Genomic DNA, 27,697 nt, shown 5'->3' on the forward strand with positions numbered 1-27,697 from the left:
AATTTTCGTTAACCACCTCCAACCTATGGTCTACACATCTCTTACCTGAACATAATATCTCAACCTTGTTAGGCTTCAACTTAGATTAGTTGCATAACTAAAATCTAGTCTTTAACATTTAAACACTGAACATCCCTCAATATAGGGTCAACGCTCTCTATCAAGACTCCTTGATAGTTCTCTGCCCTGATAGGAAACTATATACTCAAACCTGTTAGCATTCCAGTATTTGGATCGCATGTCAAACTCAGAGAGTATTGTAGCCTCTCTAAGCTGATCGCACTAGTCATTAAGTCTTTGAAATCATTTGTCACATCCATACGGCGTCTTCGTTATAGGGGCTATAACACAGTATCTCCTGAAACGTCTCACTTTACTCTGATATCACAACGATGTCTGTGATAGCTACTTCAGATCCACATACTCAACATATGCCATGACTCAAACTCTCATGGCATTATCCGCCTTGATTCAAAGATACGAAACTCTGGTTTCATGGGTCTACGAATAAACCCACCATGTCAAAACAATCAATCACCGTGTACTGTGTACTCAACCAATCAATTCCTATGATCACATCATAGGTGTGATCCGGAATCACGATCAAATAAGCAGAGAACTCTCCACTTCCAATCACAATAGGACAAGCCTTTCATTGTCTCCAATTCGAGGAACACTCCAAATGCGAAGTGACACATAAAGAGTTTCTCATAGATGTAGGAGTCAATCCTACCATCTCCTCTACCGAACTATCACTAATAAGTGTCGATATCATCTTCTTCTCTTTCTCAGGGTACTCAATCATCTCAAAATAGATTATGATACCCTCGATCCAGTGGTCCACTACCATATGATCCAGGCCTCTATGAAATATGACGTTGACAGACGATTAAAGTCCTTGATCAACTTAACAAACGACTATCGTCGTCTCTAACGACAGTAGCAGGGTTAACCTGTTCTGCCCGTGGAGCAGCCTCCTCGTAAAGGTTATCCACATTGCGGACTCGGCCTGCAACCCTACCTCGGCCGCGACCTCTCGTCCTTCCTCGGCCCTGTTCACAACCCTTTTTCCAAATTCATCACCATTCAACAATTAACACTTAGTCATACATGTGAAGTCTCGAATTCGACAAAATAGATCCAACTAATATCAATCATGAAATTTCAGAAGAAGGTGAATCATCAGAGTATCGTCACAATACTCTCTACAGGACCAAACCATAAGGTATGGCTCCTAACACTCTCGCGTACCCGACAACATATCAATACCGAGGAGCATGTGATGGGTGCCCGCCTGCAGTCGGATCATCGCTCCCGGATGGTATAGATAATCGCCAAATACGCACTTAGGCTCTGATACCAACTGTAACGACCCTAAAATTTCAAGCCTAAAAACTCAAAATTTCAAAGTCGTTAGAACACCAAAACAATCTCAATGAAATCGAAATCATTTAACGTGCACAGCGGATCATCACTGAGTTCTCAATACAACTCAGAAAACCAATTATTACAAACCAAACATATAATTCAACATTATATCAATTGGAAATGTATAATCCTCACAAGATAGTCACACCAAATCCTTACGCAAGCTGGAGATAAATAACTTCAAGTCCTCTGAGCGGTCCGTCAATTCCCGCTAATCCACACCTGCGGAGTTATCCACTACACCATCGAATTGGTGCACCGGGATTGTAAACACAAACCCGGTAAGCTTTATAGCTCGTATGAGTAAAATGAAAATATATAACTCGCATATCAATATATATGAAAATCCACAAATCAAACAAATATAAATGCACTCATGAGTCAGTGGACGGCCCATCTGGTTGTTCCAAAGAAAAAGAAGCGCTCATGAGAAATTAAGTAACCCTTCTGGTTACCCAAATGCATTTATAATACGGGTACCAAGAACGCTGGTACACATCTGTTACCCCTCTCGTAATACACCGCCGATATTGGATAGCCACCCGCTACCCAACATCCAAAACAATCTGAGTACCCATGAGCAGATAACCACCCGTTACCTCACATGCAGTACTAAGGCAGACAGACTAGAGCTCTAACTGTATCGTAACTTTCGCCCGGCCAAAGGCTAGGTTCCGACTTGCCACACACATACAATAATCTCACATCATATTGTACCAATCACGTCCGAAGACAAATCAACATTTTAACAATCTCAATGTTAAAAATCACGTACTATAATCTCACGTCATATTGTACCAAAAATCATGTCCGAAGACAAATCAACAATTTAACAATCTCAATGTTAAAATCACGTACAATAATCTCACATCATATTGTACCAAAAATCATGTCCGAAGACAAATCAACATTTTAACAAACTCAATGTTAAAATCACGTACAATAATCTCACATCATATTGTACAAATCAAAATCACATGCTCGATATTTAAATCTCGTCATCGAAATGACATAAATCACGATAAAATCATAACAGTATATTATATAGCAAACTATATATATATGTACATATTTACCATTTATACAATATATATATAATCCATTATATCGTATACATGTCATATTTCATAAACACGTCCGAAGACAAAAACTCGTCCGAAGACAAAACTCGTCCGAAGACAAAACATTTTAACAAACTCATGTTAAAACCACGTACAATAATCACACCTCATATTGTACAAAAATCACATCACATGCTCAACATTTAATTCTCGTCATTCGAAATGACCAATTCCAATGAATTCATAACAGTATATAATATAGCAAACTATATATATATGTACTTATTACCATTTATACGATATATACGTAATTCACTATATTGTATACGTGTCGTAATTCAATATTAAAAACTCTTGCAAAAATCTTGAAATCACCGCAAGGGTAGATTCGTAAATAAGTGAGATTTTACTCACCTTCTTTCCTGCGTGCAACTTCCACGACCCTGAAAGTAATTTCCTCACTCGTTTCGTCAGTCACCTAATAGCACGATAAATGCTTAGAAAATGATACTTAAAATATCAGGTAACGAGTTCAGCACAGCTAAGTGTTGTTCATAAAACATTGTTCACGGGAACACTGTTCATGTTACTAATCATTGTTTTCTACAAACCACTGTTCACAGTTACTGTTTTACCTAAACACTGTTCACAGTTACTGTTTACCATGTCACTGTTCAAATTTCTGTTACAGTTTACTATTCATGCAACGGTACTATTCACCGGTACTATTCACAGTCACTATTCATGCGGCGTTACTGTTCACCGACCGCCACCAATCATCACCAAATTTCACCAGCACAACCTAAACAACATTTCCAACAACTTCCTAGTTGACACAAAGTTCTAAATCCGAGCCTAAACAGTCCAAACACCGAAGAACATATATTCGGCACTATTCACAAACCCTAGAAATTGAAATTTTGATTCGGGTACTTACACTTCGATTTGGCTCGATTCCTTTTGTGGGAATGTTGCTGGGACTGAGACAAGCAAAACCCCCCAAGAATCTCGAGCCATGGTGGCCGGAGGAGGCGGCGCCGCCACAGCAGTAACTTCCGGCGGTTGCTACACCGTGTGTGGTTGTCGCAGGAGTGCAAGGCATAGCCCAAAAGATGGAGCTCGTCGAGCCCGTCAGTTTGATAGGTGACACAACACGAGGCGACGTCGGATGGTGGAGAAATCGGCCGGAGAAGTTTTTTGGGTCGGGTGAACAGTACCGAGCTCGGGTGAACAGTAACCCGAGCTGATTTTTAGAAAAATCTGATTTTTAATCTCTTTTCCTTCCTTTTATACTATTTCCAAAATCGGAAACGAACTTCCGACATTAATAACTTTCGCGTCCGACGTCCGATTCGAACGTGTGACGTGTCCACGAACTCGTATCGATGAGTTCTACGACTTTCGTGAAGGAAGTTTTCGCAACCGAGCGACGGAATAAAATTTGATCTATACGTTGCGGTAACGTTACGTTTTCTAATTAAACGATCTGAGAACGTTTCCGTTTTCGTTTCGAAATGTCGCAAACCTCCAATTGTCGTCTTGAATTAATTTCACAAGTTTAACACTTTGAAAATACTCGATATTTAGTTTCTAAAAATTCGGGTTATTACAATCAGCTTCACCTAAAGCAACTTCCTCATCATTCCATTGCTCTTCTGGCTTGAGATGCTGTGAAGTCCCAGCTTTAGCATCCCCTTCAATCACTGGATGTTTCCAACCAGTAACAATACTTCTCCAAGCTTTTGAATCAACAGAATATATGAAAGATTTCATAGTGATTTTCCATTGATCAAAACCTTCACCTTTGAAATGAGGAGCCTGATTTACACCTGTTCTATCCATTCTATCCATATAAAAACCACAGATCTCACTAAAAAAATTAGCGACCTGCTCTAATGCCAATTGAAGATAACAGATAGAGATAATGAGCAACAAATCACAGTGCAAAAACCTCAATTTGAAGAAAAAAGCACTGTGATTGAATTTCGTTATTCAATAAAAAAACAAATACAATAGTCTAACTCTCACTCAGTCAAACATGTATTTTAGAACTCTCACACAGTTCTAGCTACTTGATTCTCACACAATCAAGTTTAAAAAAAAAAACTCTCACTCAGTTTTCACAAATAAGCTCTCACTCAGCCTATTCTAACAAACTCTCACACAGTTTGTATCAGCTAACTCTCACACAGCTAGCTACAACTTCTCACTCAACTTGATGTTTCTTCTCCAACTCTCACACAGTATAGAGACTCCAATGTATTATGCTTTTCTCACTAGCACCTGCACAATAACACACAGATGACAGTGATAGCACAATATGTCTATTTCTTACAGAGTGCGGAAGTGCATATCATGAGCATAACCTTATCCTTTTATACTGATCAACACCAGCATGCAATCAGCAAATCAATAAATCGAAATGAATCAATTTAATCCTACAAAGCCTCTTGACAGATAACAACAGATCAGGAAAAGTTAATAGCTTTAAACAAGTAATCATATTTTTCCTAAAGTTATACAGTCAACTGCATAATATAAGCAAAATATAATTTCCTTAATAAAGTATAAGATCAATCCAAGTACAACATTTCAGCAACTCTTTACGCAGACAATAAGTTATAATAAAGATACATTTACTAAAGATATGTCAACTCCAAGATTTTGTCTTTGCTGATGCAAGAAGCCTTGATGAATGTTTTTTCCTTCTTTAGAACATGTTGCTTAGTGCAGCTAGGAAATGTCACATACCTTCAAAGAAACATACATATTTTTTGTATTTTCTTTGGTTAATCAAAGAAACAGTCACATATATATGATATTCACATCGTCTCGTTATAAAAACTGATTGATTTTTTCGGCCGGCTAAATGAATTTATCTCGCTGTATAAGGTAGGCGTTTCAATGGAACCCAGCGCATGCTTCAAATTAATTAAGCATATGCTGCCACCATCTGCTCAATCTGTTCTTGAGATGATCGAGAGTGTTGTTCAGAATTACTATCTCTGTGTTTGATGAACAAAATTGAAGTGGAAAAACTCCTTACCCTACCTGCATGTGATCTCAACTCTCAAGAAAGCCATTCGTAGGCACCCCCAATCATCACGAGAACTATAGCACTCAGGCATGCAAGTAGGGTAGTTATTGGGGGCGTTTGAGGTCCGTCTCAACTTGTTGGATCGTCCATTGCATATTTTCCAACTTCTGTAAAGGATTGTTAATTTGTTCAGCATTAAGAAACCAAATAATAATGGAGGTTGACCTTTAAGTATTTCCATTAGCTGTACAATATCATGGTACTGCCTTGCAATGTTATTGAAGGCGAGTGACCTGGTAAAAGAAAATTAACTAGTGAAAAATAGCCAGGAGGAGCGATGCCTTCAAATATATAATGTCCAATCAAAATTCTTTGAAAACAACAGATATATAAACAAAAGAGGCACGAGCAATTAACAGCTGCTTGATTGTTTTGCACATCAGGATTCGAACATGCAAACAAGTATCAGCCAAATAAACAGAGAATGCCAAAGATAATACATTATGAATTTAATTATGACTAGAAGGAATCTGGGATGGTTTCTAAAATCATTGAAAATGTATCAATAATGAAGACTCTAACCAGGAAATCAGATCCACATTGGAAAAGTGAAACAGATCAGAATAAGAATAACATACCGCTTTATCTTGTATGATTGAAGCTTGTTTTGTTGCTTCAACAAGGTATTTCCTGGAAATGACCAATTTGATTACATGAACTTGATCAATTAACCTGCATATGCTTTCAAAGGAGTCATCAGAACATACCTTATTTTATGCAGGGCAGGTACGGAGTCCTTAGAATATGTGTCGTGAAGGAGACCATACTCCAGGCTCCTGAAATAGAGTGGGACTACTATATTATTAATGTTAAGAACTTAAGATAAATGAAAATCATGGTAATAGCCAGAGATCAAAACTGAATGTCTGTTTATATCAGAAAACTCAAGCAACAAAGTTCGTAAAAAAAAAAAAAGAATCTAATGCAAAATTTAAATAATGAAGAGAAAAACCTGGCAACAAACCTCAATTTTGCATCTATGGTCTCGCATCTTTTGCACAAGAATGTCTTTTGTAGTTCATCCTAATGATCATTAGTTCAATAAAGGCTTAAGAAAATTCCACAACAAAAATGCAGACGGGGTAATTATACACAGCGTTTTTAGAGCATATTATAATTTTCTAGTGCTGAAAACGTAAATAAATATTCCAAATATATAATAGAAGCTTCAACACATATGTATGTTGCAACTTCAAATTTCTGACCAGCTTTATAAGAACTCCCAATATCTGCTCTAAGACCTAGTTTTGTGCAAAAAGACTGTTATATATCATTGTGAACAGAATATGGCTGGTATCAGTGTGCAGGAACAAAAAGTATGTGCTTGTTTCATACGTTGCAGTATTCAGTAAATTTTCTATCTGCTGAATACTGATCTTCCTTCAGAGCTGCTTCCTCCCCTTCCAGCTCCTCAATTATTAACTTTACCCTGATATACTCACCAGGAAAAGAGAAACACACTATAGATCACACAGTTCAAGAATGAAACAGGACAGCAGTGCAGATAATTATATGTTCTCCCAAAGGATGGGCCTATAAAAGGGTACAAGTATAATCACAAACTCTTGACACTCACATAATTATAATCATATTGATTTTCTAAAAGATGAGGGGGCTAATGATCCAGCAGCAAATGGCATTTCAAATACTTTCTTGACAAATAGGACACTTCATCTTTGGCCATGAAACGTTTTCTGATATAGTTCTCTAATTGCGACTATTAATGTCAGCTACTAGCACACGACAGTGTTGTATGCCGAATACTTCTATCAAAAGTCACCAGAAAGAACCTTTATCCATACATGAAATTACTGAAAATAAACTTGCATTGAAAGAGTAATTCGAACCTTTCTAGTAACTGATCATTTGTATTATTCCATCCTGATGACGACCAATCTGCAGCAATGAACAACTGGCGTTAGTTTCCTCTATAACTACTCTGAGAGAGAGAGAGAGAGAGAGAGAGAGAGAGAGACCTATGTCTATGTCTTCCATTAGAAAAGCATCAGTTAACTTATCACATTGAGCTCTCAACCGAGCCTCAATCTCATCCGAAACACAAAACTGGTATTCTGCCATATCCTACAGTTGAAAGATGATGTAGTATATGAAGCTTCTAATTACATAAAGACTAGTTATGCCAAAATAAGATCTTCATTCATACTATAATGGACTATATCTAATGAATAACATAAATTATAAGAAACAAAGTTCAAATGTGGATACAATGACAAGAATGAATGAAGAATAAATTAGAAAAGAAGGCACTTCTGTATGGCAGAACCATATATATTAGACAGTGTACCACGTCAACTGGGATTTGTTGGAAGTTGGAACTGTGTTTTCCATAAATATGCCGGTGTAATTCCAAGAAAGCAACTAGGAAGGCCTCCAAGTGCAGGTTCCTCAACTAGAGTAGGTCCGAGAGAAAGATTGTTGTTTGTTGTACTAAATGTGCTTGCACCACTAGAACTTGGAGTTAGAACTTGATCCGATTGTAAAACTGGTACCAGGACTGTAACGACCCTAAAATTTCGAGCTTTAAAAACTCAAAATTCCAAAGTCGTTAGAACACCAAAAACAATCTCAATGAAATCGAAATCATTTAAGTGCACAGCGGATCATCACTGAGTTCTCAATACAACTCAGAAAACCAATTATTACAACCCAAATTTATAATTTAACATTACATAAGATGGAATGTAATAATCCTCACAATCTCTCACAAAACTCACAAATAAAACCACACCAATTCTCACACACAAATCCTCGCTAGAAACCTCACCACAAGCAGGATACGAACGACTTCGAGCCTCCGGAGTCGTCACTCAATCTCCACTAATCATGTAATAACCCTAAATTTCAAACAACATTTGAGTGGATTTGAATTCTTTAAAATTGTGGAATTTAATTAGAATTGATGTGTTTGGTTACGACGATAGGAAACGAGTAACGGATATGTTATCGGAACGTTTAATTCGAAAAACATTACGTTTCCGAACGTTTATATCGACTTTTAATCCGTTGCTCGATTTCGAAAACTTCCTTCACGAAAGTTGTAGAGCTCGTCGATACGAGTGCGTGGACATGTGACGCGTCCTAATCGGACGATGTACGTGAAAGTTGTTAACGACGGAAGTTAGTTTCCGATTTTGGGAGGGGGTATAAAAGGGAATGTTATCAATTAGGGTTCTCATAAGTGGAAACCCCTTCATCCCTCTCTCTCACCCACCCCGCCGCACGCTCTCTCTCTCTCCCTCGGATCTCTCTCTTCTCTCTCTTTCTCCTTCTTTCCCGAGCATCCTTCTCTCTTCTCTTCCCTTTCTCTCTCGGTTCTCTCTTCTCTTCCCTCTCCCTCTCGACCCGAGTTCCTCCCTTTCCTCTTCTCTCTCCCTCTCTCGAGGTCCCCTCTCTTCATCTCAAACCCGAGTTCCTTCGTCGACGAGCTCGGGCGAGCACGCCACCGCCCACCCCACCCTCGCACTCGCGCCAAAGGGATGAGCCGCTAGCCTCCACTGCTGCTCGATCTCCTCCACCTTCATCGTCGATTCAAGAGCCTCTACCGTGAGATTCAAGTAAGGATTGATGATATTGATGTTGTGTGTGGATTTTGGATGATTTTGGGATGGTTGTGTGGAGATCCGGAGGGGGTTGGAGGAGGTTTAGAGGAGATTGGGTACCGCCGCCTAAAGGCGGCGCGTGGGATGGTGTAGGGTAGCGTAGGAGGGAATTGAAGCCGTGGGAAGGTAGAGGAGGAGGAGGGGAGAGTTTGGAGGCGACGGTGGCATCACACGCGCCTTGGTTGGCGTCGGCGCGTGGGCCCCACGCGCGGACCGGCCGGAGGTGGCGCGTGTGCCACACGCGCCGCCGGGTGAGGCGGTGTAGTAAGTTTTGACAGAAGGGTATTTTTGTAATTTACTGTGTACGGTAAAAGTAAATGTAATTTTTATTTACTGCGGTAAATGTAATTAAATTTTACCTTCGGTAATGTAATTATAAATTACTTTCGGTAAATGTAAAAAGTAATTTGTAAAAGGTAATTAGTAAATTTTATTTACTGAGATTGTATTTACCTTTAAACAGAAATACGTATATAATATTTATACGTACAGAAATACGTATTAATATTATACGTACAGAAATATGTATTATTATTTATACGTACAGAAATACGTATTTAATATTTATACGTACAGAAATACGTATATAATATTTATACGTACAGAAATACGTATTAATAATTATACGTACAGAAATACGTACTAATAATATATATACGTACAGAAATACGTATTAATATTTATACGTACAGGAATACGTATTAATATTTATACGTACAGAAATACGTATAAATCGTATATTTGTACAGTAACCGTGAATAGTGAACCGTGAACAGTAACTTCGTATAAACCAAAATTGCTGAACAGTAACCGTATATTACTGTTTTGGCATTTAAAGGTTTACGAAACGATTCTAAATGCTGGTTTTTATCTTTTTAAGGTGATCGCTAAATCGAGGAAAGGGAGTATTATCGGAAATTGAGGATTTACGCTCAAGTCAATAAGGTGAGTAAAATCTCACTAATTTACGAATCTACCCTCGCGGTGATTCAACATTTTTGCAAGTGTGTTTATTAAATGAATTACAACATGTATATAATTTAGTGAACTACATATATACAGTATAAATGGTAATAAGTACATATATATATAGTTCATTAAATTACTTACTGTTATTAATTCATTGAAAATAGTCATTTCGGTGACAGAAAAATTGTGCATGTGTATGTGATTTCAATGGTACGATATGATGTGAGATTATCGTACGTAATTTTTCAGGTGTTTATGAAATATGACATGTATAGGATATAGTGGACTATGTATATGCGGTATAAATGGTAAATAAATACGAATATATATAGTTTGCTATATAATATACTGTTATGATTTTTATTATGGATATATTGTGAAAGTTTTAAAACGTACAATATGATGAGTGATTATTGTACATGATTTTATCACGGAAAATGTGAAATATTGTGATTTGTCTTCGGACGTGATTTGTGGTACAATATGATGTGAGATTATTGTACATGTGAGGCAAGTCGGAACCTAGCCTTTGGCCGGGCGAAAGTTACGATACAGTTAGAGCTCTAGTCTGTCTGCCATAGTACTGCATGAGGTAACGGGTGGTTATCTGATCATGGGTACTCAGCTTGTTTTGGATGTTGGGTGGCGGGTGGTTACCCAACATCAGCGGTATACTAAGTGAGGGGTAACGGACGTGTACCAGCGCTCATTAGTTACCATTTTGTGAAAGTATTAGTGTAACCAGATGGGTTGCTCGTTTTCTCATGGTTTCCATTTTACTGTGTTGATGTGGAGTTGTGTCTTTTATGAGACGAGAGTTATTTTAATATTTTACTCATACGAGCTGTAAAGCTTACCGGGTTTGTGTTGCAATCCCGGTGCACCAATTTCAATGGTGTAGGGGATACTTCCGCAGGTGCTGAGTAGTGGTGATTGAGTGACGACTCCGAAGACTCGAAGTCGATCGCATCCAGTCGTGGTGAGGTTCCAGCGTGGATTGTGTGTGTGATTTGGTGTGATTTTATTTGTGAGGTTGTTGTGAGGATTATACAATTCCATTTGTTATATGTTGAATTATCATTTGGGTTTGTAATAATCGGCTTGACTGAGTTATATTTTAAACTCAGATGTGATCCGCTGTTACGCTTTAATGATTTCGATTTATTTGAGATTATTTGGTGTTTAACGACTTTAGAATTTTGAGTTTTTAAGCTCGAAATTTTGGGGTCGTTACAGTTGGTATCAGAGCCTAAGTGCGTATTTGGCGATTATCAATACCATCCAGGAGCGATGATTCGACTGCAGGCGGGCTCCCATCACATGCTCCTCGGTATAGATATGTTGTCGGGTACGCGAGAGTGTTAGGAGCCATACCTTATGGTTTGGTCCTGTAGAGAGTATTGTGACGATACTCCGATGATTCACCTTCTTCAGAAATTTCATGATTGATATTGGTTGGATCTATTTTGTCGAATTCGAGACTTCACATGTATGACTGAGCGTTAATTGTTAAATGGTGATGAATTTGGAAAATGGCCGTGGACAGGGCCGAGGACGGACAAGAGGTCGAGGCCGAGTTAGGGCTGCAGGCCGAGTCCGCAATGTGGAGAACCTTTATGAGGAGGCTGCTCCACTGGAAAGACAAGTTGATCTTGTTGCTATCGTTAGAGACGATAGTCGTGTGTTGAGGTTGGTCAAGGACATGAGTGACCTGCTAGTGCTATCATTCCATGACGCTTGGATCATATGGTAGCGGACCATTGGATCAGAGTATTGGGACTTACTTGGTGATGATTGAGTACTATGAGTTAGAAAGAGGATGATAGCCATATTCATTATTGATAGTTGGCAGTGGAGGGGTTAGGATTGATTCCTACGCCTATGGGAACTCTTTATGTGTCACTTCACTTTTGGAGTGTTCCTCGAAATTGGAAACAATGAAAGGCTTATCCTCTTATGATTGGAAGTAAAGAGTCCTCTGCTTATTTGATAGTGATTCCGGACCACACTATGATGTGGTCTGAGGAATCGATTGGTTGAGGCCGCAGTACACAGTGATTGATTGTTTTGACATGGTGGGTTCTTTCGTAGACCCAGGAAACCAGAGTGTCGTATCTCTGACTCGAGTCGGATAATGCCATGAGAGCTTGAGTCATAGCATATGTTGAGTATGTGGATCTGAAGTAACTATCACAGATCATTGTGATGTCTGAGTAAAGTGAGACGTTCCGGAGACACTGTGTTCTAGCACCTATAACGAAGACGCCGTATGGATGGGACAAATGAATTCCAAGACTAAATGACTGGTGCAATCAGTTTAGAGAGGCTACAATACTCTCTGAGTTGGACAAGCGATCCAGATACTGGAATGCTAACAGGTTTAAATATATAGTTTCCTATCAGGGCAGAGAACTGTCAAGGAGACTCGATGGAGAACGTTGACCCTATGTTGAGGGAGGTTCAGTGTTTAAATGTTGAGGACTAGATTTTAGTTATGCAACTAATCTAGAGATGTGTAGACCATAGGTTGGAGGTGGTTAACGAAAATTTTCGTGACTAGCATCTCTAACGCTGTTGGTAACAGAGTGGTAGGGCGTATGATACGTCCATAAAGTGGTAATACAATTATTGAATTGAGATTCACTTTTTGTCGACGTGACATTCCAAACTTGTTTTGGTTCGGCTATAGACAATTGATGTTACACATTGTTCTTGGCTGAGCAAGAAATATAAGGTGATGGAGAAATCTCAATGTGGTGATATGAATTAATTATTTGCTAGATGAGCATTTAAATAAGAACGCTGATCTTTCAGGATTAAATTATTTTGGTGTTGGGGATTGGAACTTCACAATGCCACAGGTCCAAATGAGACGCAATGGCGGTGAAGTGACTCTATTGAAGGTAAGGTATGAAATGACCTTAGCTTAGTGGTGTTTTAATGAATTTTTCGTGACAAGCACCTTCCAACCGGTAAAGAAATGGTTGAGAATCAGATTTTCTTTTCAAGTACAAGTGGCGTTAATGTTGGAGACTTAGAGGTTCTTTTCCTCTATGCATCAGATTGTTTATTGTTGGATAAGGAGAAGTTGACTGAAGTGTTCAACAAGGGATAAATTTTACAATAAAGAGTACCCAATTATATTACTGCTTGCAGAGAAATTATTTTGGCCGAATGCGTTGGCCAGGAGAGTTCTTAAGGAAAGTAAGAAACAACTGTTTAGAGTGGTGGTATAGCGATCATTTTGGATTAGTTTTGAGGGGATGGTGTACCTAATATCGGGTTCTGTTGAAGTAATTTCTAAATTTATTAGTACTGCAACGGTGGGAGGAACCAATATCTTAGATGATGCACGGGGGCATTTGTGTGGACCATATGTCTTGCATTTGAGGCATGTATGAACCAGGGGGTAAAGTATGTCTCAGTTGTGGTCGTGTTGGATTTCGCGCTGTAAAGTTCGCCTGATTTTCATGTTCCACCGATGTGAGATAATCACCTTCTTGTCTGAACCCCAAATTGTGGCATACCACTCATGGAAGCAAGAAGTTGTAATTAATTTTCGACGGTAAGTTTGGTGAGTATGATGGGATGCGTGATGTGTCGCTCTTGTGGTGGCGGTAGAGGTTCTCTACTGCCTTGTGCGTATATTAGTCGATTCTCTGGTGAAACTTTTGGAGAGTAATTCTTAATCCAAGGTGGTGTGCTGTGGTGGTTGTGAACTCGATGAGCTAAGATTTCCTTATCGTGTTGCCGATACAAATATGGTACTTGAGTGGGTATCATGCACGACAACTTTTTATGGTTATAATAAGATGATCATGAAAGGGGATTATTTTGTTGATTGGAAGGAATGGTAGGTTCGTTATTCTAACGATGATTTGTGGTGAAGTCATGAAGGTATTGTCTTGATAAAGCACGTTTATTTGAAAACCACTATGTGTGATGTAAGTAGTAGGCATGTGTTAATCATTGATTTGACTCATGTTAGATGTTGAGAGTTTTGACCATGCTTAGTGGTATGAGCTAACTCATGACGTGAGGATAGTCTGTCAAATCGCAAGAGAGTGGTGAACTAGACAAAAGAGGGCGTAGACGCCTCCATGTTGAAAAACATCATTATGTTTCGGGAGGATGATTATATTTTGAGTAGCTCACATGCGACTATTATTGTTAGGAGATGTGACAGATTGTCTGATGGGGGAAGTTTGAGGTAACGGAAGATAGGTTGAGAGTTTGTATGCTGGATTTTAAGGTAGATGTGAAATCATTTGAGATTGATTGAGTTCGCCTACAACGACAGTTACCATTCCAGCATCGGCATGGTACCCTATGAGGCACTTAAGGTAGACCATGTCGATCACCTATCTGTTGGGCCAAAGTTGGGTGTAGTGAGATTTGACAAGAAAGAAAAGTTGGCAGAGGTATGTTGGGCCTTTTGAGATACTTGAGAAAGTGGGCGAACTAGCATATCGACTAGCCTTGCCTACTAGCATGTCGGGCGTTCACAACGTCTTCCACATTTCCATGCTGAGGAAGTATGTACCAGATGAGTCACATGTGATCGATCATAGCACCATTGAAGTGAAGGAAAATGCCACTTTTGTTGTCGAGCCAGTTCGTATCCTGGATAGATCCACTAAGAAGCTACGGAGGAGAGAAGTTGGGCTAGTCAAGGTGTTGTGGAGTCACCATGATGAGGGTGATGCATCTTGGGAGCTAGAGTCAGACATGATGACTAGATATCCACAGTTGTTTGTTGAGTGAGCTTGAATTTCGGGGCGAAATTCCTTTAAGGGGGGTAGATTGTAATAACCCTAAATTTCAAACAACATTTGAGTGGATTTGAATTCTTTAAAATTGTGGAATTTAATTAGAATTGATGTGTTTGGTTACGACGATAGGAAACGAGTAACGGATATGTTATCGGAACGTTTAATTCGAAAAACATTACGTTTCCGAACGTTTATATCGACTTTTAATCTGTTGCTCGATTTCGAAAACTTCCTTCACGAAAGTTGTAGAGCTCGTCGATACGAGTGCGTGGACATGTGACGCGTCCTAATCGGACGATGTACGTGAAAGTTGTTAACGACGGAAGTTAGTTTCCGATTTTGGGAGGGGGTATAAAAGGGAATGTTATCAATTAGGGTTCCCATAAGTGGAAACCCCTTCATCCCTCTCTCTCACCCACCCCGCCGCACGCTCTCTCTCTCTCCCTCGGATCTCTCTCTTCTCTCTCTTTCTCCTTCTTTCCCGAGCATCCTTCTCTCTTCTCTTCCCTTTCTCTCTCGGTTCTCTCTTCTCTTCCCTCTCCCTCTCGACCCGAGTTCCTCCCTTTCCTCTTCTCTCTCCCTCTCTCGAGGTCCCCTCTCTTCATCTCAAACCCGAGTTCCTTCGTCGACGAGCTCGGGCGAGCACGCCACCGCCCACCCCACCCTCGCACTCGCGCCAAAGGGATGAGCCGCTAGCCTCCACTGCTGCTCGATCTCCTCCACCTTCATCGTCGATTCAAGAGCTCTACCGTGAGATTCAAGGTAAGGATTGATGATATTGATGTTGTGTGTGGATTTTGGATGATTTTGGGATGGTTGTGTGGAGATCGGAGGGGGTTGGAGGAGGTTTAGAGGAGATTGGGTACCGCCGCCTAAAGGCGGCGCGTGGGATGGTGTAGGGTAGCGTAGGAGGGAATTGAAGCCGTGGGAAGGTAGAGGAGGAGGAGGGGGAGAGTTTGGAGGCGACGGTGGCATCACACGCGCCTTGGTTGGCGTCGGCGCGTGGGCCCCACGCGCGGCCGGCCGGAGGTGGCGCGTGTGCCACACGCGCCGCCGGGTGAGGCGGTGTAGTAAGTTTTGACAGAAGGGTATTTTTGTAATTTACTGTGTACGGTAAAAGTAAATGTAATTTTTATTTATTGCGGTAAATGTAATTAAATTTTACCTTCGGTAAATGTAATTATAAATTACTTTCGGTAAATGTAAAAAGTAATTTGTAAAAGGTAATTAGTAAATTTTATTTACTGAGATTGTATTTACCTTTAAACAGAAATACGTATATAATATTTATACGTACAGAAATACGTATTAATATTTATACGTACAGAAATATGTATTATTATTTATACGTACAGAAATACGTATTTAATATTTATACGTACAGAAATACGTATATAATATTTATACGTACAGAAATACGTATTAATAATTATACGTACAGAAATACGTACTAATATATATATACGTACAGAAATACGTATTAATATTTATACGTACAGGAATACGTATTAATATTTATACGTACAGAAATACGTATAAATCGTATATTTGTACAGTAACCGTGAATAGTGAACCGTGAACAGTAACTTCGTATAAACCAAAATTGCTGAACAGTAACCGTATATTACTGTTTTGGCATTTAAAGGTTTACGAAACGATTCTAAATGCTGGTTTTTATCTTTTTAAGGTGATCGCTAAATCGAGGAAAGGGAGTATTATCGGAAATTGAGGATTTACGCTCAAGTCAATAAGGTGAGTAAAATCTCACTAATTTACGAATCTACCCTCGCGGTGATTCAACATTTTTGCAAGTGTGTTTATTAAATGAATTACAACATGTATATAATTTAGTGAACTACATATATACAGTATAAATGGTAATAAGTACATATATATATAGTTCATTAAATTACTTACTGTTATTAATTCATTGAAAATAGTCATTTCGGTGACAGAAAAATTGTGCATGTGTATGTGATTTCAATGGTACGATATGATGTGAGATTATCGTACGTAATTTTTCAGGTGTTTATGAAATATGACATGTATAGGATATAGTGGACTATGTATATGCGGTATAAATGGTAAATAAATACGAATATATATAGTTTGCTATATAATATACTGTTATGATTTTTATTATGGATATATTGTGAAAGTTTTAAAACGTACAATATGATGAGTGATTATTGTACATGATTTTATCACGGAAAATGTGAAATATTGTGATTTGTCTTCGGACGTGATTTGTGGTACAATATGATGTGAGATTATTGTACATGTGAGGCAAGTCGGAACCTAGCCTTTGGCCGGGCGAAAGTTACGATACAGTTAGAGCTCTAGTCTGTCTGCCATAGTACTGCATGAGGTAACGGGTGGTTATCTGATCATGGGTACTCAGCTTGTTTTGGATGTTGGGTGGCGGGTGGTTACCCAACATCAGCGGTATACTAAGTGAGGGGTAACGGACGTGTACCAGCGCTCATTAGTTACCATTTTGTGAAAGTATTAGTGTAACCAGATGGGTTGCTCGTTTTCTCATGGTTTCCATTTTACTGTGTTGATGTGGAGTTGTGTCTTTTATGAGACGAGAGTTATTTTAATATTTTACTCATACGAGCTGTAAAGCTTACCGGGTTTGTGTTGCAATCCCGGTGCACCAATTTCAATGGTGTAGGGGATACTTCCGCAGGTGCTGAGTAGTGGTGATTGAGTGACGACTCCGAAGACTCGAAGTCGATCGCATCCAGTCGTGGTGAGGTTCCAGCGTGGATTGTGTGTGTGATTTGGTGTGATTTTATTTGTGAGGTTGTTGTGAGGATTATACAATTCCATTTGTTATATGTTGAATTATCATTTGGGTTTGTAATAATCGGCTTGACTGAGTTATATTTTAAACTCAGATGTGATCCGCTGTTACGCTTTAATGATTTCGATTTATTTGAGATTATTTGGTGTTTAACGACTTTAGAATTTTGAGTTTTTAAGCTCGAAATTTTGGGGTCGTTACAGTTGGTATCAGAGCCTAAGTGCGTATTTGGCGATTATCAATACCATCCAGGAGCGATGATTCGACTGCAGGCGGGCTCCCATCACATGCTCCTCGGTATAGATATGTTGTCGGGTACGCGAGAGTGTTAGGAGCCATACCTTATGGTTTGGTCCTGTAGAGAGTATTGTGACGATACTCCGATGATTCACCTTCTTCAGAAATTTCATGATTGATATTGGTTGGATCTATTTTGTCGAATTCGAGACTTCACATGTATGACTGAGCGTTAATTGTTAAATGGTGATGAATTTGGAAAATGGCCGTGGACAGGGCCGAGGACGGACAAGAGGTCGAGGCCGAGTTAGGGCTGCAGGCCGAGTCCGCAATGTGGAGAACCTTTATGAGGAGGCTGCTCCACTGGAAAGACAAGTTGATCTTGTTGCTATCGTTAGAGACGATAGTCGTGTGTTGAGGTTGGTCAAGGACATGAGTGACCTGCTAGTGCTATCATTCCATGACGCTTGGATCATATGGTAGCGGACCATTGGATCAGAGTATTGGGACTTACTTGGTGATGATTGAGTACTATGAGTTAGAAAGAGGATGATAGCCATATTCATTATTGATAGTTGGCAGTGGAGGGGTTAGGATTGATTCCTACGCCTATGGGAACTCTTTATGTGTCACTTCACTTTTGGAGTGTTCCTCGAAATTGGAAACAATGAAAGGCTTATCCTCTTATGATTGGAAGTAAAGAGTCCTCTGCTTATTTGATAGTGATTCCGGACCACACTATGATGTGGTCTGAGGAATCGATTGGTTGAGGCCGCAGTACACAGTGATTGATTGTTTTGACATGGTGGGTTCTTTCGTAGACCCAGGAAACCAGAGTGTCGTATCTCTGACTCGAGTCGGATAATGCCATGAGAGCTTGAGTCATAGCATATGTTGAGTATGTGGATCTGAAGTAACTATCACAGATCATTGTGATGTCTGAGTAAAGTGAGACGTTCCGGAGACACTGTGTTCTAGCACCTATAACGAAGACGCCGTATGGATGGGACAAATGAATTCCAAGACTAAATGACTGGTGCAATCAGTTTAGAGAGGCTACAATACTCTCTGAGTTGGACAAGCGATCCAGATACTGGAATGCTAACAGGTTTAAATATATAGTTTCCTATCAGGGCAGAGAACTGTCAAGGAGACTCGATGGAGAACGTTGACCCTATGTTGAGGGAGGTTCAGTGTTTAAATGTTGAGGACTAGATTTTAGTTATGCAACTAATCTAGAGATGTGTAGACCATAGGTTGGAGGTGGTTAACGAAAATTTTCGTGACTAGCATCTCTAACGCTGTTGGTAACAGAGTGGTAGGGCGTATGATACGTCCATAAAGTGGTAATACAATTATTGAATTGAGATTCACTTTTTGTCGACGTGACATTCCAAACTTGTTTTGGTTCGGCTATAGACAATTGATGTTACACATTGTTCTTGGCTGAGCAAGAAATATAAGGTGATGGAGAAATCTCAATGTGGTGATATGAATTAATTATTTGCTAGATGAGCATTTAAATAAGAACGCTGATCTTTCAGGATTAAATTATTTTGGTGTTGGGGATTGGAACTTCACAATGCCACAGGTCCAAATGAGACGCAATGGCGGTGAAGTGACTCTATTGAAGGTAAGGTATGAAATGACCTTAGCTTAGTGGTGTTTTAATGAATTTTTCGTGACAAGCACCTTCCAACCGGTAAAGAAATGGTTGAGAATCAGATTTTCTTTTCAAGTACAAGTGGCGTTAATGTTGGAGACTTAGAGGTTCTTTTCCTCTATGCATCAGATTGTTTATTGTTGGATAAGGAGAAGTTGACTGAAGTGTTCAACAAGGGATAAATTTTACAATAAAGAGTACCCAATTATATTACTGCTTGCAGAGAAATTATTTTGGCCGAATGCGTTGGCCAGGAGAGTTCTTAAGGAAAGTAAGAAACAACTGTTTAGAGTGGTGGTATAGCGATCATTTTGGATTAGTTTTGAGGGGATGGTGTACCTAATATCGGGTTCTGTTGAAGTAATTTCTAAATTTATTAGTACTGCAACGGTGGGAGGAACCAATATCTTAGATGATGCACGGGGGCATTTGTGTGGACCATATGTCTTGCATTTGAGGCATGTATGAACCAGGGGGTAAAGTATGTCTCAGTTGTGGTCGTGTTGGATTTCGCGCTGTAAAGTTCGCCTGATTTTCATGTTCCACCGATGTGAGATAATCACCTTCTTGTCTGAACCCCAAATTGTGGCATACCACTCATGGAAGCAAGAAGTTGTAATTAATTTTCGACGGTAAGTTTGGTGAGTATGATGGGATGCGTGATGTGTCGCTCTTGTGGTGGCGGTAGAGGTTCTCTACTGCCTTGTGCGTATATTAGTCGATTCTCTGGTGAAACTTTTGGAGAGTAATTCTTAATCCAAGGTGGTGTGCTGTGGTGGTTGTGAACTCGATGAGCTAAGATTTCCTTATCGTGTTGCCGATACAAATATGGTACTTGAGTGGGTATCATGCACGACAACTTTTTATGGTTATAATAAGATGATCATGAAAGGGGATTATTTTGTTGATTGGAAGGAATGGTAGGTTCGTTATTCTAACGATGATTTGTGGTGAAGTCATGAAGGTATTGTCTTGATAAAGCACGTTTATTTGAAAACCACTATGTGTGATGTAAGTAGTAGGCATGTGTTAATCATTGATTTGACTCATGTTAGATGTTGAGAGTTTTGACCATGCTTAGTGGTATGAGCTAACTCATGACGTGAGGATAGTCTGTCAAATCGCAAGAGAGTGGTGAACTAGACAAAAGAGGGCGTAGACGCCTCCATGTTGAAAAACATCATTATGTTTCGGGAGGATGATTATATTTTGAGTAGCTCACATGCGACTATTATTGTTAGGAGATGTGACAGATTGTCTGATGGGGGAAGTTTGAGGTAACGGAAGATAGGTTGAGAGTTTGTATGCTGGATTTTAAGGTAGATGTGAAATCATTTGAGATTGATTGAGTTCGCCTACAACGACAGTTACCATTCCAGCATCGGCATGGTACCCTATGAGGCACTTAAGGTAGACCATGTCGATCACCTATCTGTTGGGCCAAAGTTGGGTGTAGTGAGATTTGACAAGAAAGAAAAGTTGGCAGAGGTATGTTGGGCCTTTTGAGATACTTGAGAAAGTGGGCGAACTAGCATATCGACTAGCCTTGCCTACTAGCATGTCGGGCGTTCACAACGTCTTCCACATTTCCATGCTGAGGAAGTATGTACCAGATGAGTCACATGTGATCGATCATAGCACCATTGAAGTGAAGGAAAATGCCACTTTTGTTGTCGAGCCAGTTCGTATCCTGGATAGATCCACTAAGAAGCTACGGAGGAGAGAAGTTGGGCTAGTCAAGGTGTTGTGGAGTCACCATGATGAGGGTGATGCATCTTGGGAGCTAGAGTCAGACATGATGACTAGATATCCACAGTTGTTTGTTGAGTGAGCTTGAATTTCGGGGCGAAATTCCTTTAAGGGGGGTAGATTGTAATAACCCTAAATTTCAAACAACATTTGAGTGGATTTGAATTCTTTAAAATTGTGGAATTTAATTAGAATTGATGTGTTTGGTTACGACGATAGGAAACGAGTAACGGATATGTTATCGGAACGTTTAATTCGAAAAACATTACGTTTCCGAACGTTTATATCGACTTTTAATCTGTTGCTCGATTTCGAAAACTTCCTTCACGAAAGTTGTAGAGCTCGTCGATACGAGTGCGTGGACATGTGACGCGTCCTAATCGGACGATGTACGTGAAAGTTGTTAACGACGGAAGTTAGTTTCCGATTTTGGGAGGGGGTATAAAAGGGAATGTTATCAATTAGGGTTCCCATAAGTGGAAACCCCTTCATCCCTCTCTCTCACCCACCCCGCCGCACGCTCTCTCTCTCTCCCTCGGATCTCTCTCTTCTCTCTCTTTCTCCTTCTTTCCCGAGCATCCTTCTCTCTTCTCTTCCCTTTCTCTCTCGGTTCTCTCTTCTCTTCCCTCTCCCTCTCGACCCGAGTTCCTCCCTTTCCTCTTCTCTCTCCCTCTCTCGAGGTCCCCTCTCTTCATCTCAAACCCGAGTTCCTTCGTCGACGAGCTCGGGCGAGCACGCCACCGCCCACCCCACCCTCGCACTCGCGCCAAAGGGATGAGCCGCTAGCCTCCACTGCTGCTCGATCTCCTCCACCTTCATCGTCGATTCAAGAGCTCTACCGTGAGATTCAAGGTAAGGATTGATGATATTGATGTTGTGTGTGGATTTTGGATGATTTTGGGATGGTTGTGTGGAGATCGGAGGGGGTTGGAGGAGGTTTAGAGGAGATTGGGTACCGCCGCCTAAAGGCGGCGCGTGGGATGGTGTAGGGTAGCGTAGGAGGGAATTGAAGCCGTGGGAAGGTAGAGGAGGAGGAGGGGGAGAGTTTGGAGGCGACGGTGGCATCACACGCGCCTTGGTTGGCGTCGGCGCGTGGGCCCCACGCGCGGCCGGCCGGAGGTGGCGCGTGTGCCACACGCGCCGCCGGGTGAGGCGGTGTAGTAAGTTTTGACAGAAGGGTATTTTTGTAATTTACTGTGTACGGTAAAAGTAAATGTAATTTTTATTTATTGCGGTAAATGTAATTAAATTTTACCTTCGGTAAATGTAATTATAAATTACTTTCGGTAAATGTAAAAAGTAATTTGTAAAAGGTAATTAGTAAATTTTATTTACTGAGATTGTATTTACCTTTAAACAGAAATACGTATATAATATTTATACGTACAGAAATACGTATTAATATTTATACGTACAGAAATATGTATTATTATTTATACGTACAGAAATACGTATTTAATATTTATACGTACAGAAATACGTATATAATATTTATACGTACAGAAATACGTATTAATAATTATACGTACAGAAATACGTACTAATATATATATACGTACAGAAATACGTATTAATATTTATACGTACAGGAATACGTATTAATATTTATACGTACAGAAATACGTATAAATCGTATATTTGTACAGTAACCGTGAATAGTGAACCGTGAACAGTAACTTCGTATAAACCAAAATTGCTGAACAGTAACCGTATATTACTGTTTTGGCATTTAAAGGTTTACGAAACGATTCTAAATGCTGGTTTTTATCTTTTTAAGGTGATCGCTAAATCGAGGAAAGGGAGTATTATCGGAAATTGAGGATTTACGCTCAAGTCAATAAGGTGAGTAAAATCTCACTAATTTACGAATCTACCCTCGCGGTGATTCAACATTTTTGCAAGTGTGTTTATTAAATGAATTACAACATGTATATAATTTAGTGAACTACATATATACAGTATAAATGGTAATAAGTACATATATATATAGTTCATTAAATTACTTACTGTTATTAATTCATTGAAAATAGTCATTTCGGTGACAGAAAAATTGTGCATGTGTATGTGATTTCAATGGTACGATATGATGTGAGATTATCGTACGTAATTTTTCAGGTGTTTATGAAATATGACATGTATAGGATATAGTGGACTATGTATATGCGGTATAAATGGTAAATAAATACGAATATATATAGTTTGCTATATAATATACTGTTATGATTTTTATTATGGATATATTGTGAAAGTTTTAAAACGTACAATATGATGAGTGATTATTGTACATGATTTTATCACGGAAAATGTGAAATATTGTGATTTGTCTTCGGACGTGATTTGTGGTACAATATGATGTGAGATTATTGTACATGTGAGGCAAGTCGGAACCTAGCCTTTGGCCGGGCGAAAGTTACGATACAGTTAGAGCTCTAGTCTGTCTGCCATAGTACTGCATGAGGTAACGGGTGGTTATCTGATCATGGGTACTCAGCTTGTTTTGGATGTTGGGTGGCGGGTGGTTACCCAACATCAGCGGTATACTAAGTGAGGGGTAACGGACGTGTACCAGCGCTCATTAGTTACCATTTTGTGAAAGTATTAGTGTAACCAGATGGGTTGCTCGTTTTCTCATGGTTTCCATTTTACTGTGTTGATGTGGAGTTGTGTCTTTTATGAGACGAGAGTTATTTTAATATTTTACTCATACGAGCTGTAAAGCTTACCGGGTTTGTGTTGCAATCCCGGTGCACCAATTTCAATGGTGTAGGGGATACTTCCGCAGGTGCTGAGTAGTGGTGATTGAGTGACGACTCCGAAGACTCGAAGTCGATCGCATCCAGTCGTGGTGAGGTTCCAGCGTGGATTGTGTGTGTGATTTGGTGTGATTTTATTTGTGAGGTTGTTGTGAGGATTATACAATTCCATTTGTTATATGTTGAATTATCATTTGGGTTTGTAATAATCGGCTTGACTGAGTTATATTTTAAACTCAGATGTGATCCGCTGTTACGCTTTAATGATTTCGATTTATTTGAGATTATTTGGTGTTTAACGACTTTAGAATTTTGAGTTTTTAAGCTCGAAATTTTGGGGTCGTTACAGTTGGTATCAGAGCCTAAGTGCGTATTTGGCGATTATCAATACCATCCAGGAGCGATGATCCGACTGCAGGCGGGCTCCCATCACATGCTCCTCGGTATAGATATGTTGTCGGGTACGCGAGAGTGTTAGGAGCCATACCTTATGGTTTGGTCCTGTAGAGAGTATTGTGACGATACTCCGATGATTCACCTTCTTCAGAAATTTCATGATTGATATTGGTTGGATCTATTTTGTCGAATTCGAGACTTCACATGTATGACTGAGCGTTAATTGTTAAATGGTGATGAATTTGGAAAATGGCCGTGGACAGGGCCGAGGACGGACAAGAGGTCGAGGCCGAGTTAGGGCTGCAGGCCGAGTCCGCAATGTGGAGAACCTTTATGAGGAGGCTGCTCCACTGGAAAGACAAGTTGATCTTGTTGCTATCGTTAGAGACGATAGTCGTGTGTTGAGGTTGGTCAAGGACATGAGTGACCTGCTAGTGCTATCATTCCATGACGCTTGGATCATATGGTAGCGGACCATTGGATCAGAGTATTGGGACTTACGAATTTACTTTTCAGTGTTACTGTTCACTGTTACTATTCACGATTACTATTCACAGTACTATTCACGTATTAATGTACAAATACATAACCAATACTTATCGTTGTACGAGTACATACTGTTTACGTATTTCTGTACGTATAATTATTATTCAAATGTAAATACAATCTCAGTAAATAAAATTTACTAAATTACCTTTTACAAATTACTTTTTACAATTACTGAAAGTAATTTATATTTACATTTACCGTACGTAAAATTTAATTTACATTTACCGTACGTAAATAAAATTTACATTTACATTTACCGTACGTAAGTAAATTACCAAAATACCCTTCTCGGAATCACTGTTCACACCGCCGCAAGTGGCGGCGCGTGGGGTACACGCGCCACCTCCGGCAGGCCACGCGTGGCGCTCACACGCCACTTACTGTGGCAGCGCGTGGGGCACACGCGCCGACACCAACCACGGCGAGCATCACGCCACCGCCGGGTCCAATCTCTTCTCCTCCTCCTCCTCCTTTTTCTTCCCACAACCTCAGACCCTTCCTAAGCTAACCCACGCACTCCCACGCGTCGCCTCTAAGCAGTGGTATCCCCTCCTCCTCACCACCTCCGATCTGCCTCCAAACCATTCAAAATTCAACAACAAACACACTAAATCCATCAATCATATCATCCATACCTTGATTTGAAGCTACTAACTCCGATCTAGCAACGGAGAGGCTCAGATCGCCGACGATGTTCTATCCTTCGGGATGAACTCGAACCGATGCGATTTGACCCCTAATTCGGTGACTGAGGGTGTCAAGGGTGAGGATCGGTGTTGAGGTGCTCTCCCCGGAGCCCTTGAGTCGTCAGAAATGGTGATTCGAACGGCGGCGGTCTGCAGAAGTTTGATGTCTTCGGAGAGCTTCAGTGTGGCGAATCGCGGCTCGTCGTGTCCAGGGGTGACTGAGGGTGGTCGTGCGACGCCTTTGGGGTGGGTGGTGAGACTCACGGCAGCCGGTGAGGTTAGATCGCCGGTGGGCAGTGAGGGAGGGAGAGGGAGACTCGGGAGAGAGAAAGAGAACAGGAGGGAGGCGGAAGAAGAGAGTGAGTGAGGGGTTTCCACTTTTGGAAACCCTATCTGATAAAACCTCCTTTATATACTAATTTCCAAAATCGGAAACAACTTCTATCGTTAATAACTTTTACGTACTACGTCCGATTACAACGCGTCACATATCCCCGAACTCGTATCGACGAGCCCTACGACTTTCATGAAGGAAATTTTCACAACCGAGCGACGGAATAAAAGTCGATAAATACGTTGCGGAAACGTAACGTTTTTTCGAATTAAACGTTCCGAAAACGTATCCGTTACTCGTTTCGTAACGTCGTAACCAATCACATTCATTCTATTTAAATTTCACAATTTTATAGAATTCCAATCACTCAAAAAAATTGTTTGTAAATTTAGGGTTATTACATGGACTATTGGTGGAACTTTGTGACACTATACTTTCAATTTATTCATCATGAATATCACCGTCTTTAGAAAGCAGAAGCAGCCTCAACTTCTGAGCGGCTTCAGCAGTGATCATAAGATGCTCCAGTGTCTCATACAGCTGATAAAGACATGAAAATGCAAATTCCCATCAGTTGCATAGTACTTAAATGGCTAACATGTATCAGAGAATTATACAATTGACCCACAATTACATCAAGGGCTCTTTACATATGCATAAAGGGAAAGTTGATCTATTTTAGCCTTTAAAGAAAACCAAAGTAAATAGCTTATAAAGTTCATCAACGCATGTATCTGTTCAGAGTTCAGACAATGAATAAATTCGAAGTAAATATTCTACCATGGATTACTACTACTAAATTTATGTCATCCCAAGTCTCTTTAAAAGTCTCATCATAAGCCATATATTTCATGAAACAATCCATTTGCATGAGGATCATGATATGCTTCATTTTGACTCGGCAACTGAACATTCATAGTGTAGTTCCCAGCAAGTATATAGATATAGTCCAATAGATGATGCTTCATCAATGGTTCCGAATTTTTTATGATAAATCAAAACAAAAATCACACAAACCTGAGGAGGGTTCCCCCAGCCTTGGTGATAGTCTTCCACCATTGCAATCGCCTCACTGTAAATTGCCTACAGTACAATTCGATTTGGTACACTAATGTAGAGAGAGAGAGAGAGAGAGAGAGAGAGAGAGAGAGAGAGAGTACGTGTTGGAGGTCGTAGTAAGTGGATTTGGAGACGAGAGAATCATCGGGAGCGAAGCAGTGGCGGCCCAGGTGATCAATGACTTGGCTCAAATCATGCAACTGGCATTGTTCATGTAGTTGCTGTCTCTTCAACATTTCTTGATCTTCTTTTTCTTCTGCGGCTTTCCCTATGATTCCAAAACGTTGTCGTCTCCTGATGATGTCCTTGTTCTTTGTTTGATCTTCATTCCAAACCATTCACATAGAATTCAAATTGACAGAGTACCACGATTCCAAAAATAGGTTCCTTTGAAGTGTTGTGTTTGCCCATGAGAAATTTAGAAAAATAACCATATTTTGATTACTAAATTGATTTTTAGCCATATTTTTTCTACTTGTTGAAAACTAACTAAAATAAGAGTGAACTAGACCACT

At 39.9% G+C, this 27,697-nt stretch overlaps 1 protein-coding gene and 1 long non-coding RNA gene across 2 annotated transcripts; both read right to left on the reverse strand.

Moving 5' to 3' along the window:
• Positions 1 to 5,770: 5,770 nt before the first annotated feature.
• LOC126786339 (uncharacterized) lies at positions 5,771 to 7,351 on the reverse strand. Its single transcript, XR_007671187.1, has 4 exons — positions 6,551 to 7,351; positions 6,294 to 6,362; positions 6,165 to 6,216; positions 5,771 to 5,819 (listed from the first exon to the last, which is right to left on the reverse strand). It is a non-coding gene; the product is annotated as an uncharacterized LOC126786339 (long non-coding RNA).
• Positions 7,352 to 7,553: 202 nt separating this feature from the next.
• Positions 7,554 to 27,605, reverse strand: LOC126786335 (AUGMIN subunit 4-like). Its single transcript, XM_050512131.1, has 4 exons — positions 27,284 to 27,605; positions 27,141 to 27,206; positions 26,527 to 26,663; positions 7,554 to 8,098 (listed from the first exon to the last, which is right to left on the reverse strand). The coding sequence occupies exons 1-3, from the start codon at positions 27,518 to 27,520 to the stop codon at positions 26,565 to 26,567; spliced, it is 402 nt and encodes a 133-aa protein (XP_050368088.1). The 5' UTR covers positions 27,521 to 27,605; the 3' UTR covers positions 7,554 to 8,098; positions 26,527 to 26,564.
• Positions 27,606 to 27,697: the final 92 nt, after the last annotated feature.

This window comes from Argentina anserina, chromosome 3, assembly GCF_933775445.1.
Source record: "Argentina anserina chromosome 3, drPotAnse1.1, whole genome shotgun sequence".
In the NCBI taxonomy this organism is placed as follows: Eukaryota; Viridiplantae; Streptophyta; class Magnoliopsida; order Rosales; family Rosaceae; genus Argentina; species Argentina anserina.